This window comes from Dendroctonus ponderosae, unplaced genomic scaffold (assembly GCF_020466585.1).
Source record: "Dendroctonus ponderosae isolate FM_Combo_2020 unplaced genomic scaffold, Dpon_F_20191213v2 Dpon_F_20191213_3, whole genome shotgun sequence".
Taxonomy (NCBI): Eukaryota; Metazoa; Arthropoda; class Insecta; order Coleoptera; family Curculionidae; genus Dendroctonus; species Dendroctonus ponderosae.
Window position 1 is genome coordinate 6,749,827 of NW_026018508.1, and position 19,353 is coordinate 6,769,179.

Below are 19,353 nucleotides of genomic sequence, written 5' to 3' on the forward strand. Positions count from 1 at the left end.
TTTATTTCTTTGATTGAAGTGATAATTTATTTTATCGGAATGTGCTCAATTCGATTTTTGTGATAACCTACATATTGCTTATCAAAAAACTTCTTTAAAAATACTAAAAACTGGACTGGAAAAGCGAAGTTTTATTAATATTTCCTCATTGCCGCCGCCGAAAAAATACTTAATGGTTTTATAGAAAGGTGTTAATGGTAACAACGTAACAAAATTATTGAAAATGAAAATATACTTTCAAATGTTTTACGCGAACATTGATTTCGCGCGCAAATAAATCATTAAAATCTTCTCAAACATTGAACAAAATCAAAACTTGTATCAGCTTGGATAAGGTTTGTTCTCAAACAGTGAACAAAACTAAAAATTGTATAATTTTTATAGTAATAACAAATGTGATTTCAATTTCCTTAAATCGTCATTATTATTTTAATTGAATTAGCCAGCAATTTATCTCTAACTCCTTAACGACGTAGTGGGTAATAATCATATTTCTCAATTTATGAATGAATAGATTTAGATATTAAGTCTAATGGTCAAAAAATCGCTGATAGTCCTAGAGCAAACATGAATTTTTGCAACAGRCTGGAAAGTAGAAATAAGATTTTATAGAAAATAACTTCAAAGCTTTTATATGTTTTTTTATATTTAAAATTWATAAARCGCACCGCATTCARAAMSACTTGTAACTGRGWAATTTTTYCAAATATAATGGAAWATACATAACCCTGTCWTTCCAGTGGCATGTACYCTTTTATATTATTATTTCATTCWTTTCATTTCATTTTTACAAAACACMCTACMWMYACMYAYACTTGGTTTTCGTAATGTTTTAAAGCCTAGACTGTGTTCTAGTGTTCTAGTGTTCCTTACTTTTATCTATTTAAGGTTTGCAACAACACTCGTACTAAACCATAAGAGCTTTGCAGAAAATGAAAWTGAATAAAATATCCGACCAGACGCGGAACCAGGCTGCCTGCTTGTCTAACAGCGATCTATACTGCACAAAACGTTTCAAGATGTTCCTGTGTTAGTTCGCTAGTTGAATCGTTCGCGAACGAGAACCCGTTCGAATTTAGCGCGAAAAAACAACACACGTTTCCAATCAAGAAAATGCTTTTTTAAAGCGGGTCTTATCGAAAATCTCGAGATATGACGGAAATCTGCAGGAGAACCTAGATTGGGTTTTGCAAAAATGTCCACGTTTTCTTGTGCAGTGGTTATTGCAGTGTTTTTGTTTTTCGTCAAAGTGGCAGGCAAGTAATTAAAAAATAGTTTTTTTGCAACTGGAAATACGAAACTTAATGTTCTTCACATTCATAAGTTCATCTAATGAAATTAATGATGACTTGAAAGCGAAGACGAACATTAAGCAAACATTCAACGCGATTTTGGAGGTGATTCCTTGAGCAAATAAATAGTATGATAATGTTTTACATGGCAAAAGAATATATAAGATTTAAGTCAATTTGCGTGCTACTTACCTACTTCAAAAACCCAAAGTAAATAGAAGAAAACGCGTATTCGTCGCCATGATCAAAACATCAATAAAACTGACTTTTATAGAACCACGAAACATTGTTTGATGAAGACGATATTTGATCACTTGGATGGTAATTATCTAAAATGCTTTATGTCTTTTTGAAGACAAAATCTTGGTCAAAAACTTACGTTTTTTGAGTAGATATTAATGCTACTTTTTTTAAGTTGCGGTAATTAATTGTTTTCAAAACTCATACACTCATGTTATAATTGGATTCCGCCTGTAAAATATTTAGCTAAATAATGACTTTAAAACGATGACTTTATTCACAAACTGTTCAATTATCCGTGTCCAATGTGCCAGTGAGTGAACAAGTAATTGATTCCGTTAATAAAATTATTATAATTTTGCTTTTCAATATAATCGCATTAATTCGTGGACGAAATGAGAACCGTTTTCGAATTTTACCCCGGTATCGACTGCTCACTGTGCAAATGCATGACGGTCTTTTTCGTACAATGTTTTTTTTGGGTATTTATAGAGCGTTTACTTCTCCTTTCAAAAATCAAACTTTAAAGTCAAATATTTTGGCGCTTCTTTACCAGCAACCGTTAAATAAGTTCCAATTCCAAAAATATTTGGAAAATTGTAAATTCTGTCAGGCGGATTAGTGCAAGGAATTCAACGTTCCTTTCCAATATCCCATTCGCCACAATTAAGTTAAGATTTTCGAGGGGCCGATGATTTCAACCACATAATTTCATCGAATTAGTTTTTACACTTTTACATTAAGTATTTCTTTAATTCAATTCCATTCTGTTTTTTTATTTCCAATTATCAAATTTTTCAATTAATCAACCACAACAATCAATAATTTTTTAAGTGTAAAGTTCCGTTTGATGCCCACTCATTTCATCTGCAAATATAAATAGAATTCTGTTTTTGATTGGATTTATTTTTTTACCATTTTTCCTGTGCTCTCCGAACAACCCAAAGTAACGACACCAATTTTGAATCACTATGTAATTTCAAAATGTTTTTGTATAAGTATCAGCTTTTGAAAGCTACAATTCTATTTTTGTATGTATGTTTTAATAAATCGCGTGCTGCGTGAAGCTGATTTTTCATGTTTCTGTCTCCAATTTAGCAAAGTTTCAAAGTTTTCAAAACTCTGAAAAAGTTGAGTCAGAATCGGAGAGTTGTGAAAGCCATGAAATGCAGAGAAACGGCCAGATAAAAGTTTTAAAATTTTCACAGTAATTTATATCGGTTCTTATTTAAAGTACTAATTGGCATATACAGCGTGAGCCATTAGGTGGCCTTTTAAGTTAAATTCATATTCACATGTCGGGAAAAGCTTCGTATCTGAGATCCTACAGGTTGTCTAAGTTTTGGGCATTTCACAGTTGCCATAGATTGTATATTTATTTATTTCGTGAAAAAAGTCGACCACTGACCGCTTATTTTCACACATTTTGCTGCTGCAAAACCTTAAAAAGTTTAACAAAATGGATAATAGACGACGGATTATGAAAGAATAGAACAGATAGAAAGAGAAAAGCATCAGCATAAACAGAAGAACAATAAGTAGTGATAGTTTTATACGTAAATGATGAAATATAGTTTAAAGCTCGGTTAAACTAGGTAATTGATCTAACATATTGCCTACCAACAGCCCTTTAAAATAACTGTTAACAATTTTCTTATTGCTTTTTATTTTCTGAAGCAATTTAAACACCTGCAATTTAACAATCATAAAAACCAGTTACTGTAATTAAATATTGATTTTTAAATACACATATGTCTATGAAGGCTAAAGCACATTTTATTCGTTATGCGTGCATTTAATATTTTGCATCACTGAACTGTTTCGTTCAACGTTAAGAAAATGAGAGTAATTAATTTAAGCAAAAGACACTGATATGCTATCAAATGTGTATTGCAATTCTTTAGCATGCAATTGTTTGTTCATATCATTGCCTTATTAATAGACTTTATCGGTTTCTAGTTAATTGATATTTTGACTTCATTTTATACAATTGAAACGAAAAACTATATGGGTAATATAACTAGATTTTTTGTGTAAAATACAGCAAAAAAATTATGCAGCAAACAAAGTCTCACTTAAATAAATTTGTAATGAACTACGTCAAACCCTAATTTCCAACTACTGTTTTACAATCTGAAATTTCACATTGTTTAAATAAAAAATTTAGCCACATTTCGCCGATCTGGCATTGAATATTCCATCGTTTATTAGCTTAGTGCTTTACTTTATGACCAAGTATATGAAAACCTAAAAGCAGCCCGACGATAAAAATTCCATTTTACTGTACGTCACGAACAAACTTTGCCTAAAAATCGTTTGAAATTGATATAGTGAGGTCATGGTGAAAAATGTAATCCCAATCCAAATAAAACACATACGGGATGATTCAACTGATGTAAGATGGTGATCAAACTCGAATTTACATTCCACACATTGTCATATAATTGTGCAATTCTTTGTTCTAAGGAGGCAAAATATTCAGCGTGTTCAACAGAAAAAGTTATTAACTGGAAAGTTACTAAAACCCTAAACTGCGCCAAAGCCTTTTTTTAATTAGTAGTTTATTTGTAAAATTAATATATGGGGTGAGAATTTGAATCCCTACAATGGTTATATTGGAAGAATAAATATTATTTGGCGCAATCTCTAGTAGGATTTTAAAAGTCGAAAAAAAACACTTATAGAAGTATTTAAATTGACTTTAAATCCCAATTGAAATTAAACAGTAACGCTATCAAGGGAACAATTCATCAAAGTGATTAACAGCACGAGTTCTAAATTCATCAAAGATTAATATGTTACTTATTATTTGGAAGCCTGTTTTTTATATTGATTACATTAGGAAACTGCTCGGTAAAGAAAATGGAACAGTGGAATTTTAATATGGTTCTGACTAGAAAGTAATTTTATGGCTAAAGTTCCAGCATAAAGGTTATCGATCTTATTCTGGTACTACAAAGATGGGAAGTTGGAGATTGGCGAAAACCATAGCGGGACCCGAGAAGAAAGCGTAATTATATTTTATTTCGTGTAAAGCTTAACAATTTTTCAACATCTACGATTATAGAACTAAAAATAAAAATACTCCCTATGGATGTTGACTATGAAACTTACAAAACACTTAAGAATATGGATTTGCAAAAATATTTATCTTAAATTTATGGCATAATCAAATTAAAATTCCCGAACAGAACAAATAACCGCTGAATGATGTTAATCGAATACTCCGCAGACATTATATTTCATTAACTTTTTTCCAATGTTTTACTTTGCTGGATAAGCCAATAAACAATACACTAGAGCCCGTTAATATCTAAAAATATCTTCGTTTAATTTTCGGGTCTGTTAAGTGTTGCCCGCTTCACTGTCAAATATTAATTAATACATTGAAACTAATTGTTTAACACTGTAAAAAGGGTATTGATCTATTTAGCTTTGCGAGTGTCTTCATTCCGTGCTGTTAACAGCCATCAAGTTTGGCTATCTGTCCTTATCAAAGAAGAATCACGATTATTACTTGTTTCGTTCTAGTTGATTGAATCTTTAAAATAAAAAAACATATTATACACTATTTAATGGAGTAAAAAATAATATTTAAGATTACGTGGTTTTAGTTTTTAGATTGTTTTTCGTTGGTTTTTTCAGGTATGTACTCTATTCATTCAGTAATGCAGGTAAAACGTTTCACGGTAATTGGTTAATCTCAATTCATTGAAAACCCAATAGTTCTACTGGAAAATGAATAGATTCTCTAATTAAATACTTTAATCTGCCATAATTTAAGCTTTGTAAGTTTGTAATTTTTTGGACAAAAAGAAAATTGTCGCTTAAAATGATTGTCTTATTATTCAAATGACAAAATGTACTTTTATTTTGAGATTGCTATTCTAGCAAAAAAATATCTAATAAATAAGCAAGGTATTTTTTTAGTAACAACTATTTATGTTATTTATTTTATATAGAAAATATATTAAAATATATTTCGACTAAAACTTTAAATAAAGGTACATCATTGGATGTATTTATTTATGAAGCTTTTGATATATTAACAGATATTGGAAAAGATTCATATTATTCACTATTTTAGAATGACTGCTATTACATAATACTTTCAATGTTTTGAGAGGTATATAAAATATCAAACAAAATTTGTTAAAATGTTGCTTATATTTTAAACATTATAACTTTACGTACTTTTAAAAATTGAAATTCCTAATACGCTCGTTTCCTATCACTTTGAAAGTGGTTGATGTTGAATTAATACTTCTAGAAAAAAATGTTGGGGTAATAATGAATGATTTCAGTGATAAATTGTTACAAAGTATCAACAAATCTGGCCTATTTGTTTTCATATACATATTCTGTTAATCTCTATAAATGATGTTAACTGACCCTAATAATATGAAGCGGTATTATTTGTAAGTACGAGTAATTAATAAATGCAGTTGTAAAAAACAAGCAACTTCTATAGAATAAAAGAGATTCAGATGTTTTAAATTATTTTTATTATTCGATATTGATATTGCCAGTTCTGCTTGTAATGCTTTTCAACTGTCAGACCGTGTCTCCACCATGCGAAGAAGTAGGCAGAATAGACCTAGCTCGATTAGACTTAGACGGCTGACGTTGAGGAGGAAGCTGGACGCCAGGAAGAACAGTCATTCTTCGCGACGGAGGTAAAGCTGCCATTTTACTGAACAGATTTGCCGCTTCTTCTTTCATGTTAGTTCCGCTCAGCATTTCGATAATTTTCCTTTCCCGATCCATCAACTCCTTCAATGCGAACCGATCGTCAAAGTGCACATTTTCGATAACATCCAAGCACTGTCTTATAAAAGCCACTTTTTCGTGGTCACTCAATTTGGCGGCACTTTTAAGAGCCAACTGTAGATCCACTTTAGCATCGTTTTTATTGTGCTGTTGCAGGTCACCTTTGCACAGCAACATTGCACTATTGAAGACCCACATTTCGTTTTTTAGATTGTTGGCTTCTAGAATGCATTGTCGTGCGTAAAGTCTTGATATGTCGTATTTTTTCTGTTCGAGATGATATCTACAATGAGAACAAAAACTTTAGAAAATCGACGATATTTGCAATAGTTGTTGTGCAGTTATCATATTGGCGTTGTAAACTTTTCAATATTTTGATGATTTGGAGATACTTCATTTCAAGAAACCGTTAGTTTAGTAAGTAAGTTTCGTTCACTTTTCATTCATACAATTAAACATCAGTCATTTTTTTTATATTTCATTAATCACTAGAGACTGATTCGAAAAACTTAAAATACAACCGACTGAACTTTGTTGATAACAACTGACTTTGTTGATAAAAATTCGAGCACGATTTTTCTTTTATCTCATCAATTGTAAAAGAAAAATAAGTTAGTTTTTGGGTTATGAAGTGCCTCATTTGATTAAAAAAAGGAATTTTTAAGTTGACGTTGGAAATTATAAAGGAAACTGTTTATAAAAATGTAGTTTTGTGCTTAACCAATTATGAGTGGAACATTGTGAAGCCTTTAAAATCAATGCTGATACACCGATAAATTCTTCAGATTCGTCCGCATCTGTGAATGCTCGATTAACAGTCTGAATTTGGTCAAATCATCAATTTAATTCAAATCAGAAAGACGAAGCAATCATCGGTTGCGGCGGGAGGGAATAATCACTTTGCCTAATTTTCTTATAATACGATTAAGATTCTCATTTCTATTTTTTTGGCTGAAGTGTATTTTTGTTAAACGTTTTCATGCTCTAAACAAAAAAGATGTGACATGTTTCTTTGAAAAAAGACAATTACCAGTAGAATGTTTAAAGTCGTGGCTTTTAATTCGTCCTGTTCTTTTTTGGTTCGAATAAATGGATTATTCGTAAAAATTTTACAGTTCCATATTTTTAATATAGTAGAAAGTAAATTTATGTACCTAAGTGTACTGTTTAGAACCAAAATGTAAGCTTGCTTTATTCAATTGAAGTTAACATGATTTTATGACGCATTTATTATATTTTATTAGTTAACAATTTGTTATTCAGTGATTTTCATTTCATCCTAAGTATCCGTTATTCTAACAAAAAAATTATAATACATATATATAAATTTGTACATTTTCCCAAAATCGTAACAAAGGCCTTACCTTACTGAAGCTTCTATAAAATTTAAACCTAGTTCAAGTAATAAAATCGTTAAATTTTAATGTATTTGAAAGATATGTTTCAAATGATCCAAAGTTATCGTTCGATCGCCATGAAGCAGCCATGCAGAAGATGATTTGAAACAAGAAAAATTCTAATAAATGGCCGACGTTTTGACCTCTTATGCGGGATTTTCTCAAGGCTCTTTTTGATATTGAATTTTTTTATCATTTGACCGACATATTCATATGAAAAATAGCATGGAGAGAGACTCGAACAGAGGGTTAAAATGCTGACCATTTTTAGGCGATAAAAGGAGTTTTTAATCCAGTTCCAAACTGGCTATCCTTTATAGCTAGCTTATAGCCTACTTATTAAGTTTCGGGGATGCAACCAGGCACCTCTAATATCCGAGAAGAAATACAAGCCTGCTTGCAAATGTTAAGCTCCATCCAAACAGTACCCTACTAAATGCGCTCCTAAGAATGATAGAAAAGAAGATAAGAACGTTTTTTAGCTGATTAAAGCTATTTCGCTTAACTTTCCATATGATGTATTGAACAATTTAGTTACCATACTGATTGTGAAATGTTAAATAAACCGGAGGTGATAGTAATTAAAGAATTGTGTAYTCTGTGCAATAAAAGTATCGATTCGGTGCTAAAAAGTGTAAGTTTTGYSCAAATMATTTAGCTTTTCAAGATCCAATAATTTTTTCGTAGGAATTTGCAATTTATAGCACTTAAACAAGTTCATTTTAATAAAATTTCTTATAATTGATAYATTATCAAAGTATTTATATTTTAATTGCATAATTRAATTAAAAATTGTTGYTTTAAAGGRCATTTTACTCTTTTTGAATAATAACGGAAGCAACTTTATTAATTACAGKTTTTTAAATTGTTCTTGTTTAAAGCATTATATTTTTATTTTCTAACCAACGCTTATGAATAAATCACACACTCAATGCTCCATTGTTCAATTAAACTCACTCACCTGGATAATTCGTGGTAAAACCAGCAAATCTCCTCCGGTAATACAGCTTGGCGTAGCCTTTCTTCATATTCACGAATTCGCTTCTTATAATCAACAAATACATTTTTAAACTGAACAAGTACCGAATCTGTAGAGGGATCTCTACTAAGAGGTAATCCAAGAGACGCATAAATTCTGATATTTTGTTCATACATGCTTTTCCTTGGATTCGATCTGTATATGTCATAGAAGGCTTGGCACATAGTGCTGTAGATGACCTTTAAGTATTCGCCTTTATTTGGAATAATACGTTTTGACTTTGCATTCACATAGCGGCGAAGTTTTTCAGTGTAGACCAGAAGGTCTTTAAGCTGACGATTAGTGAAAGCGTCCTTTATTTCTTGGAGAATTATATCGGCTTCCTTTTGGGCTACACGTTGTTGATGTTGGAGCTCGGTTTTCTGTCGTTCTTTTAGAGCTCCAGATACTCGAGCCTCCTGGTATCTGATTGAGTAGAATGGCTTTCGTGCCCGCAGAAGTTCTTGTTTGTTGCACACGGTTTGATAGCATTTTTTCGCGATTTGTTTCAATGCTTTAGCACCTATAATTGAAATTACTCATGCAAAAACGTCTTGTGATATTGGGTTTAATCTATTTTTTTAACGTCAACTTTTTAATTATTCGAATACCTCATCTTTGCTATCATCGCCTTAAAATGTTACTTTGTCAAATAGATTATTGGCGCTATTTGGTTTCTGTATAAGCGCTGGTAATTAGTGTGTATAAGTGAGTTAATAAAAAAAAAATAGTTTCAAGTTTCAACTTTTCTGAGGAAAACCTACTTTATAACAATGATACCTTGCTTATTGGGTCCATAGACGCCTGGCTCATTAGGAATGTGCTTCAAAAATACTTTATCCAAATACATTTTATCCAGATATTTCTCGGCCATAAAGTTATCAATATTTGATGTGTAATTTTGCACGGGTTTCATCAGATATGGGTAAGGGTATGGAGGGATGGGGTCATGACTGCTCCCCACTGAGTGCAAAGATTCCTTTATGCTCAGGCCTGCAGGGTCTGGAAAATATTATTGATGCACGGTTGTTAACTGCTAAATTAGGCTTGCAGACGCGTTCGCATTTTGGTATTATGTGGTATCACCAGCTCTCGGGACTCTTCACGGGGATATAGATTTTTAAATAAAGGGCTTTGTTTATTTTTCTTCGGCTTGGTTTGCGGAGTCGGCTCAAAGGGCTTGTGTGCCGCATAGTTTTGCTTCCAAGCAAGTCTTCTGATAATTTTGAAATGATCCCTTAAGGGTCGTCCTGGTCGTTCACCAATGCAGTTTTCAATTGCTTCATAACAGTCCATCACCCCCATTTTAAAAACTTCGGGCTTTTGCCTGGATGAGGCATGTTTCAGGTTCTCAACCAGACCTATTGAACAATTTTTCAAAATCGATGTGTAGAATAGTTGAATTTTAATTTGCCTTCTTCGAATTCAGCGCATAAATACATGTTTCTAGTTGAAACGCTCCATGCCGTTAAATCATCCGGGTCTATGCTCAAGACATGACCAATGTCCTCCATCGCTCCTCCATACTGGGCAGCTTTCGCTCTAGCTGTTGATCTGCCGATTAATGTGCGTCGATCGTCTGGATTTTCCTTAACCGCTTTGTCGAAATATTCAAGTGATTTGTCATATTTTTCCAGGCGTGAAATATGGTACCCAATTTCCCGGTTCACAGTTTTGCTGCCGTGGATTTCGTCCCCTGTTCCTAAAAGTTTCCGCCCCTGCATATTTGCAATTAAAATTTACTTCATTAGAACAATAAGGTAATTTTGACAATCGTTTTGAGTCAAAATTGGCAAATTTTATCACTGGCACAGGCCAGGTAGTAAAATCCTGGATGGACTTCTGATATGTATGTGCCCTGTGTTATATTGGGGAAATAAAGAATATCGGGAAAGTTGTAAAAGCCAGCTCAGAAAAAAATGTGTAACTCTTTCCGGAAGGTCGTGATATAGCTGGGAAACACAGACACTGTTCCTTCTAAAATTTAGGTACATACGTTCTGGAGAAACTTTGGTAAATTCGAGTTCAAAAAAATTGGTGTGACGCACTGTATATCATATTTTGAGGTGCAACGGGTAACTTCAACATTTTCTCACTAAAAGTTGTAAGCACTCAGTACTGCTCTGTCGGAGTGTAATAATTGAAAAGACCATCTTATATCTTTAACTATATAAGAACATTTACTATCCGTAGGTATCGACCAACCGTCTTATTTAAACATACCGGGTGTCAATTTGAAAACTTCCCACCCTTAATATCTTTCGTGCAGTTGAAAATATTAAAAATCGGAAAGATTCTTCAATTTTATTTATAAGGGGGACACTTTAGTTGAATATTTTTAGCCTCATTGTTTCAACCTCCTAAGTCGGGTAGATGTCACCCTTATAATTTTAAATAGGAAGGGGGGTCAAGTGGCACACCTTTTTAAAGGGCCTTCAATTATCTTTACATTAATTATTACTTTGTTGCTTTTTGTCCAGAAGTTTCCGAATAATCGCGGTTCAAAGTTGTAGAAGCAATTAAACTTGCGTGCATTCAGATATTGGTTTTCATGTTAGTTTTTACAAAAAAACAATTGTATTGGGTCTCCTTGTAATACAAATACACCGGTAAAATGGTGGAATTACCGGAAGAAAATTTAGTTTAAACATTGATTTCTTATTTTTGATTTTGACCTTATTATTTATATATCCATTATTTCTTATTTATTGATTATTTTACATCGACAAAAATAACTTTTTATTTGCCGAAGATAAATTTCTACAATAAAACCTATGTCATCTGCATGTCACGCACTGTCTGATTAAATTGTGCAAATGTTGTTTACTGTAAACAATAATAAAGTCTGTTTCCAAACTCCTCCCCAAGTTTTCGGATCACTTTACCGGGAATTTACCGGCATTCTACTGAAATTCGCCTTTAAAGATCATAAATATCAGCAAGTTGTGTTTTACACACAACGGACTGTGATCCTGAAGATGTTCCCGAAGAAAGAAGTCTAAGGGTGTTCAATTCGGTGATCCTGGAGGCCAGTCAATTGGTCCCCTTCTGCCAATCGATCTACCGGGAATATCTTATCAATGTTAGGGAGGGTTCGAAAATATACTTTATTATTGTTTACAAGAAAATAGACAACATTTTGAACAACTTACAAGATAATGCATCAGTAGATTCTATGGGTTTTATTGTAAAAATGTCTCTTCCGTAAATAAAGTGATTTTTCTCGAAGTGAAATAATCAATAAATCCGAAATCAATTGTTTAAATTAGATTTTCTTCCTGTTATTCAACGATTTTAACAGTGTAACCTACTCTTCTAATCATTTGTACCATAAGCAGGCCCAATGACATAATTTTTGTTTAAACACTAATCTGAAAAACAAAATCTCAATGCAGGAAAGTTTAATTGTTTCTACAACTTTGAAACGCGAGTTTTCGACAACTGCTGAACAAAAAGCAACAAAGTAGTAACTAATGTAAAGAGAATTGAACGCCCTTTAAAACAATGTGCCATTTGACCCCCTTCCCATTTAATATTCTCAGGGTGGCATCTACCCCTCCTAAGGGGTTGAAACAAGGAGGCTAAAAATATTAATTTAAAGTGTCCCTCTTACAAAAAAAATGACCTGTTTCCGATTCTACATAGTTCTAACTGCAAGAAAGATATTAAGGGTCGGAAGTTTTCAAATAGACACCAGGTATAATAACTTACGTTATTCGAAGGATTTTTTTCCTATTCTGTAGGGTTTTGTCTGTCTTTTAACGAAGCCTTTTTTTACTTATACATGAAAGTTTTGTTACTTACGTTAATTAGTTAATCTATGTAGAAAGTTATTGACTTTACCGTTGGAAGCCATTCTGAATATGTTAAATAGTGTCAACACGACGACTTATTGCTAAATAAATAACTTTTTTTTCTGACGCATGGAAAATATAGGGGATCGGTCATGTGGCATCATAAAATAAATATTGAATATGAAACCAATTTTTTGGAACTGTATCACATTAACTTTAGTTAACTATTGATTTTGCACAGTGTGTTAAAAAACATTTCAAATGATTGAAATCGATGTATTAATTAGAGTTGTCCATACCTTTCGAACATTACCCGACAAAATGTGGTCCAAAACAATTTCTTAGCTTTTCCGTTCTGGTTAATCAATAACTTGTTTAACTTAGTGAACGACTAAACTGCTACTTACACATTAAGTGTACCTGCTATTTAATTTTCGTAATCATTTTGATGAAAACATGTTTTGACCATTTGACTTTAAAATTTCGCAATAAAAAGTAACTGGGATTAATTTTTATTTCTTCGATGTTTAAATAAAACGCGTAAATATGCCTTAATGTTTCGATGTTGCCAAAATTAATGCAGCAATTGCTGACAAAGTGAAATTAAGATATATTCAAGGTGTTCAAACTGCTATTTGTTATTTGGTACTATTGTTGTCTCCCCAAAGTGGAATATTTGAATAGAAAATTAATCTGTCATCCTGTCTGAATAAGATTGACTGCGTCGGATGTAATTCAATGTAAATTCGAGTTACACCTTTGCAATAAAATTAGATCATCATCAACATCAGAAGCAATAAATGGCCATTCAATTCCTGAAACTGAATGGCAGCTATTTGCTTGATTGGTTTTACGCTTTCGCGCTTTGCACTAATATGTGTTCATATATTTAAAACATACAGAGAAATTCAATGGCTAATTATCTGTATATACCAGTGTTGAAAAATCAAATTAACAGTGACAATAAATCGCATTATTTGCATGCAGACATTCATCTATCATCACGATAATTACCTAAATAATAAATCAGCGTTATGTGCTTATACTTGCAACCTGTAGATGTACGCAATAATAACTCAGCTCTCAAGTGTTAATTTAATTACGACTTTTGAGCACTAGTCATCGATTTTCTGAGGAATTTAAATTAAAAAATTACAAGGTACACCATTTAGCCATTTGCTTAAATTGGGTTTTTTGACAAACTTTACTTGCATTAGTTAAATGCATGACTAAATTAAATCGGACACGTTGAATGCAATTCAATGTAAGCTAGAGTTAAATTACAAGAATTCAGTATTGTAATCGTGTTTCAACCAAATAAGGCGCTTTCCCAAAACTGTATCTGTGAGTTTTGTATAAAAACATTTACTTGGAGATATTTTTTTATAGCGAAGAATCCTTGAAATATGTTCCTTGATAAGATCTTTAGTACGTTTTTGGAATGGATTATAAGTTTTCAAATGAGTTGCAATTTAGGTAACAAGCTCGGAACTATGTGGGCACTCCCATTTCATGTGCAACTGTTTGCTATTTAAATAATTTTTTCTCGCTTCCGTATTAGTGCAGCATTTTGCAATGTCTGGCAATTATGTTTAGTTATTTTTTGAAATACGGCCGCCTACGAAAGTGGACGTTTTAACGAATTGGCCAGACAAGCACATTGTCCCCATAACATATAATTTAGTTGACTAAATCTGCAATGGCAATTTTCCGGTTTTGTGCTTTTATTATATTTGTTTTCCACAAAGTATTATTGACTATTATTACTCCCTATAGCTCTACTTTCTAATTCTGTTTTTCTACTTCCACGTAGTAACATAATTTATTCTTTATTTTCTTTAACTCTTTCTTCTTCTATGATATCGGTCTACTAACGGCGGCCTGCCAGGTTTGAGTGTATTTGTTTTAAATTTTAATCAGCACAAATCTTCCATTCGTGTTATGCTGGTAAACATAGATTTTTTAGATTGTTCAGAATGGTCGAAGCAACAAACCCTTGAATTGAACACAATTTATGAAGCGAGAAGTAAAATGTAACGACCATCTAATTGATGACAAAAATTGAGATTTCATTTTTCATTTTGATGTCCGCAGCTGGAAAAGTTGTGTTTTCAACTGGACGAAGTGAAAACCAGAGATTAAAGGCAAATTAAGAGAAAAGCAAATGAAAATCAATTCGAAGCGCCCAATTTAGTAGTTTGCGTTTTTGGGTTTTTAATATTATTTGTTTTCTTACCAAAACCACAAATTGATGTAAATTTACTTGTCACTACAATTTTTTTKTTCTAGAAAAATGTTTTTTGATATGCAATCATTTAAAATTTAAATTGCGGACTTTCAATCTGCCTCACARGASRRAAAWTATCCAATGAACAGAGCACGTGCCCCAATAATTTCTAATTTAAAACCACATTCTTTACATTTGCTSACACGCAGCTGTTAAATKTAGCGAAACAATCCTCAGGCTATTTTAATTTTTTTAAGAGAAYTATCGACTTATTTGGATACATAGRAAAGTACTTAGCTTAAATATATTTTTTTTGTTTAAATTCTATATTTTATCACATGAAGCTCCATTTTAAATTAACTTTAAATTTCTGACTAATTTATTCATTGATTAACTTTTGCAGATGGGGCAGTTCAAACCAACCAAAGCCTTCAATATCACTATGTGTGTCCAAAAAACTTTGAAAACGTTGGAAGAAAATGCTATCATTTCAGCAATACGACGGCCACCTGGTTTCAATCCTACTTTGGCTGTAGGGATTATGTGGGCAGCAATTTGACCGTATTCATCGATCGCTATGATCAGAAGCAGTTGGAGAATTTTCTGTTCAGAAGCCGAGGCAAAAATCGAGGTAAATTATTTACTAATTTATACCTTAAGACAGTAAACCCTTGTTTCTAAAAATGAACCAAAATAATGTTTTGTGCGCCCAAGAGAGTGATCAGTCCTCAGCTTCCAGATTATAAATGCTCATCAATTATCGTTTCAAATAAATAAAGAACGAAACTTGGGTAGCTTGGCAATTTACAATCACCACATACAATTGAAAATTACTGCACTTATGTGGATTTTTCGACAATTTTCTGAAAATRTATGTGAATTCCACACGGAATKTGCCAAACTGATGCTCAATGCTCTTACAAAGRCATTCGATTGTGTTCCATAACAGAAACGTTGAAAAACAGCGTCACTCTAAAATGTATATCAAGGAATTGTATTTATCAARGTGTTTGCAGAATAATTATTTTAATTTAGCAAAAATATTCCTGTTTAATTTTTTTGCCATTTGACTAACGCAAACTTTCAAGGAGCATCAGCCTCAACTTTTTCGTGACATACGAATTTACGCTTGTTTAATTTTTTTTGCTTTGCTTATCAAAATGATTCTTACGTTGCTTGCATCTTTCGCTGACGGTACATTTTACCTCTATTCTATGATATCCATACTTGTCATGCTGCATCTCGTTTTTCTTTGTTTTATTTTTTTACTTTTCTTTCATGGTGTTCTTACTGTTCATTAACATCAAATTGTTCATTCGTATCGATTTCACTGTTTCGGTAATTTTGCTGCTCCTATTCTTGTTCATATTCTCTTCCTTTTTTAATGTTTGCAAATGCCACAGATAATGAATAATAATTCTCACATTTGGGATCAATTTTGGTTAACGTGTTTCAAATGCTTGTTTTCTKTARCAAATGTTCATTTTAGTTCGTTATTMCTTATGGACACATTTTCTAGGATAAAAAGAATCGACTCTTTTATTGGAGGAGATTAATTTTCAAACATTTAGAAAATTATTTTTACAATTGATTTTAAATTGGCAAAGTCGCACTATAACAAAACTGATATTAAGTCGTATTTGTAAAAAGTATTCATATGTTGAGAGATTTGGGGAAGCTTTAAAGTTAAAAATGCGTTTAACTACATATTTTTTTGTAAATTTATAATATTTTTCCATTATTGACCACATTCTTTTTTAGGGTTTTCGATTTACAGTCTTATGCTACACATTAATCTACCTAATACGTTCAATTAAAAAATGTGAATTTTATTAAAATTTGAATATAAGAATATATGTATATTATTTATCAATTTTATATCCCATTTTCTGATTTTTGTAAAATAAATATTTATCTGGATTTTGCTTAGCACATACCCTTTCTTTCTCTGCTACAGAGTTGCAATTTATTGCACTTTTTTTTTAATTACCATTTAAGATATTGCTTTATAAATACACGTGGAAGTATGGCCATTTTAAAACGAAACTATTCGGTAAAGTTCTATATTGTTTTTTATTGTATTTTTAAACTATTCCGCATATTTGTTGAATGAAATCATCAGATTTGCTACATCCTGATCAAGATGAAACCCAAATGTAGCCCAAGCAAAATATTTCAATAATAATCTGATTTAGTTTAATGTTGTTTGAAATAGCTAAAACGCAGCTGACCTATTTGTTATTTATTACTGTAGGCGTCTGCCGCTAGTATCTTGATTAATAATGGTGCAGCTTTAGCTAGAAGAGTCGTATTTCTATTTACAATTGCTATTAAATTAACTTCAATGAATATTAGAGGAAAGCTTTCCGGATCTAGTGGGATAACAGAAATGAGAATGTACCAAGATGATGAACAAAGAAAACTTTAATGGATTGATAAAACAATCTAAATACAAATTTTCAGTCAAATCAAAGTAAAATAAAACTGGATACGGAAAAAAGTTTACCATTGAACTAGTTAATTTTAGTATCCAGTCAAAAAGGTGGTTCAAGTCCAATTGAAGCACAGAAGTAATTAGTAAAATTCGAAAATTTCAATATGCTTTTAACTGTTATTCTTCGTTGCGACTTAAAATTTTTATTGCGCGATCAAAATGTAAAATTTCTGAATATTTGTTAACCGGTCTCCGATATATTGCAATTTACTTCCAATAAATGGGAGGATTTTCCAAATTAAATTAGATTTTAAGAAGTTTGAAGTTGGCGCTTTGCATAATGGTCTTGTGCTTTCTATTTTGAAAATCAATCTGTTTTTGGAACCCATTGTATATTTGGTATTTTTGATAATTTTTGATTTATTAACCTTGCACAAACTGAACAATAACTAATGGTATGCATGACCACCATTATTTTCATTGCATTTAGCTCTAGCTTTATACCACATGCACTATGACAAGATGTGGGTAGATGACTATTCAAATTTCGTTCTGTTACGGAATTCGGAAATAAACAATTTAAGAGAATCGAAAAGATTTGGGCTCGGCAATTTGTTAAAGAGGATTTAATGTGGTGCTCGTGGCACGCGGAGGAGCAGGATGTTTCAATTTGGAACCATGACCACAGTTATAGAAGGGTTCTGAATGGACGTTGCCTGATAACGCTTGCCAAATTGTTTATTTGATTATTTCGAGATTAAAGAAAATGTTCGAACATTATTTATTTGGACGCTAGTACAAATGCTTCTAAGTCGATACTGTAAGATAATAATCAATTAGTATCTACTGACCATGTTTAACTGCAACTCTTCTTAGCTATGTTTTGCAAAATTTAATTACTATTTAAATTGCCATGATACATTTTGAATTCAGCAGTCGAGTTGATGATAAACGCGTAGCTTCTGTTTATCTCTCTTATGAAACGTACATAAGCAACAGTGTAATGACGAAAATTAAATATTCGCCTGAGTAGATTGTTAGGAAATTTTATTGCCACTTTTATAGGTTTAAGTTATTTTTAAATTCATATTTCAGATCTTGAAGTGGTTGTGTTGTTTTGCTGACTGTAGTTTTTATTTTTAAATATTGCTGAACAAAACAAATTAAAACAGTTAACGTATCCAACGATAAGCATCCATAAATATTTGGTGTATGCTTAAAAGACCACAGTAAGACTAAATGTGTTTTTTGAGGAATACTTCTATGGAGTTTTCGTACTGTGTATACATCAAAAGAGATATGAGATAAAGCCAGTAAAGCTGTTTTAAAAGAATGCACTTTCTCATACGCTACATACCCGATGACGTGAGTGAAAAAAGGTTCAGTTTTACTCAATTCTCGTAATTTGAAGTGCACAATCCTTATTTCAATTTTCAATAGGATAGGATGTTAAGGTCTAGATCTTTCAGCGTTTCTTCAGGTAGGAGTTTTTGTTCTATGTGGGAAACATATATTTATGTCGTTTGTGTTAGTGTTCAAGTTGAGGGTCGCTGACGATTTTTTCTGGATCATCTTTGTTCTTTCGAGCCGAGTATTTACGCATAATTTTGCTTTTACAAGCCGGTGGTCACTTCCTGTATTGAAACGATCTAGAACAGATACACCCGCACAGTGTTGTTTCGCTGTGGTTAGGATTTATTCAGTCTCGTTCTTTACATGTCCATTCGGGCTTCTCCACATCCACTTTCGTTGCTTGGACTTTTTAAAGAATGTGGTCATGCAGAACATCTCCTTGTTTATGAATTATAATAGTACCTTCCTCTGTCTCTTCCCCTGCCCATTCCGTATGTTGAACCAATGTTACCCGGGTCCGCCACTTGTTTCTCTCCAATTTTAGCGTTGAAATCGCCTATGATCACCGTGTTTTGCTCGCCCCAAGCCCTTATCAGTCGAGATATCTTCGTAAAACTATTCCTCTTCTGCGGCGGCTGATGTCGGTGCATATACTGTAGGGGGGCGTTCGTTTATACTTAGAACAAGTAAACATCAACTACCATATTTACACTCCCAAACGGTAGACAATGTGTAATGGCAGTTCGTCAAGTGGTCGATCGAGAGAATACATCTGAAATCTATTTAGAAAAAGTAATTGAGTAACCAGTTCATCAAGAATTAGATTTA

General features: G+C 32.3%; 2 protein-coding genes across 3 annotated transcripts in view; one reads left to right on the top strand and one right to left on the bottom strand.

The window, feature by feature from the left end:
• Positions 1-969: 969 nt before the first annotated feature.
• LOC109543657 overlaps positions 970-19,353 on the top strand; it is a 35,951-nt gene continuing 17,567 nt past the window's right edge. For both annotated transcript variants that reach the window (XM_019913477.2, XM_048664714.1), the window contains exons 1-2: positions 970-1,256; positions 15,142-15,369. In XM_019913477.2, the coding sequence (XP_019769036.2) occupies positions 1,196-1,256; positions 15,142-15,369 (289 nt within the window). In that variant the 5' untranslated portion in view covers positions 970-1,195. The remainder of the gene's footprint in view (positions 1,257-15,141; positions 15,370-19,353) is intronic.
• LOC109543656 lies at positions 6,019-10,517 on the bottom strand. The gene is made up of 5 exons (XM_019913476.2): positions 10,132-10,517; positions 9,773-10,078; positions 9,498-9,719; positions 8,661-9,240; positions 6,019-6,585 (listed from the first exon to the last, which is right to left on the bottom strand). Exons 1-5 carry the CDS (start codon positions 10,439-10,441, stop codon positions 6,087-6,089), a joined length of 1,917 nt encoding a protein of 638 aa, XP_019769035.2. The 5' UTR covers positions 10,442-10,517; the 3' UTR covers positions 6,019-6,086.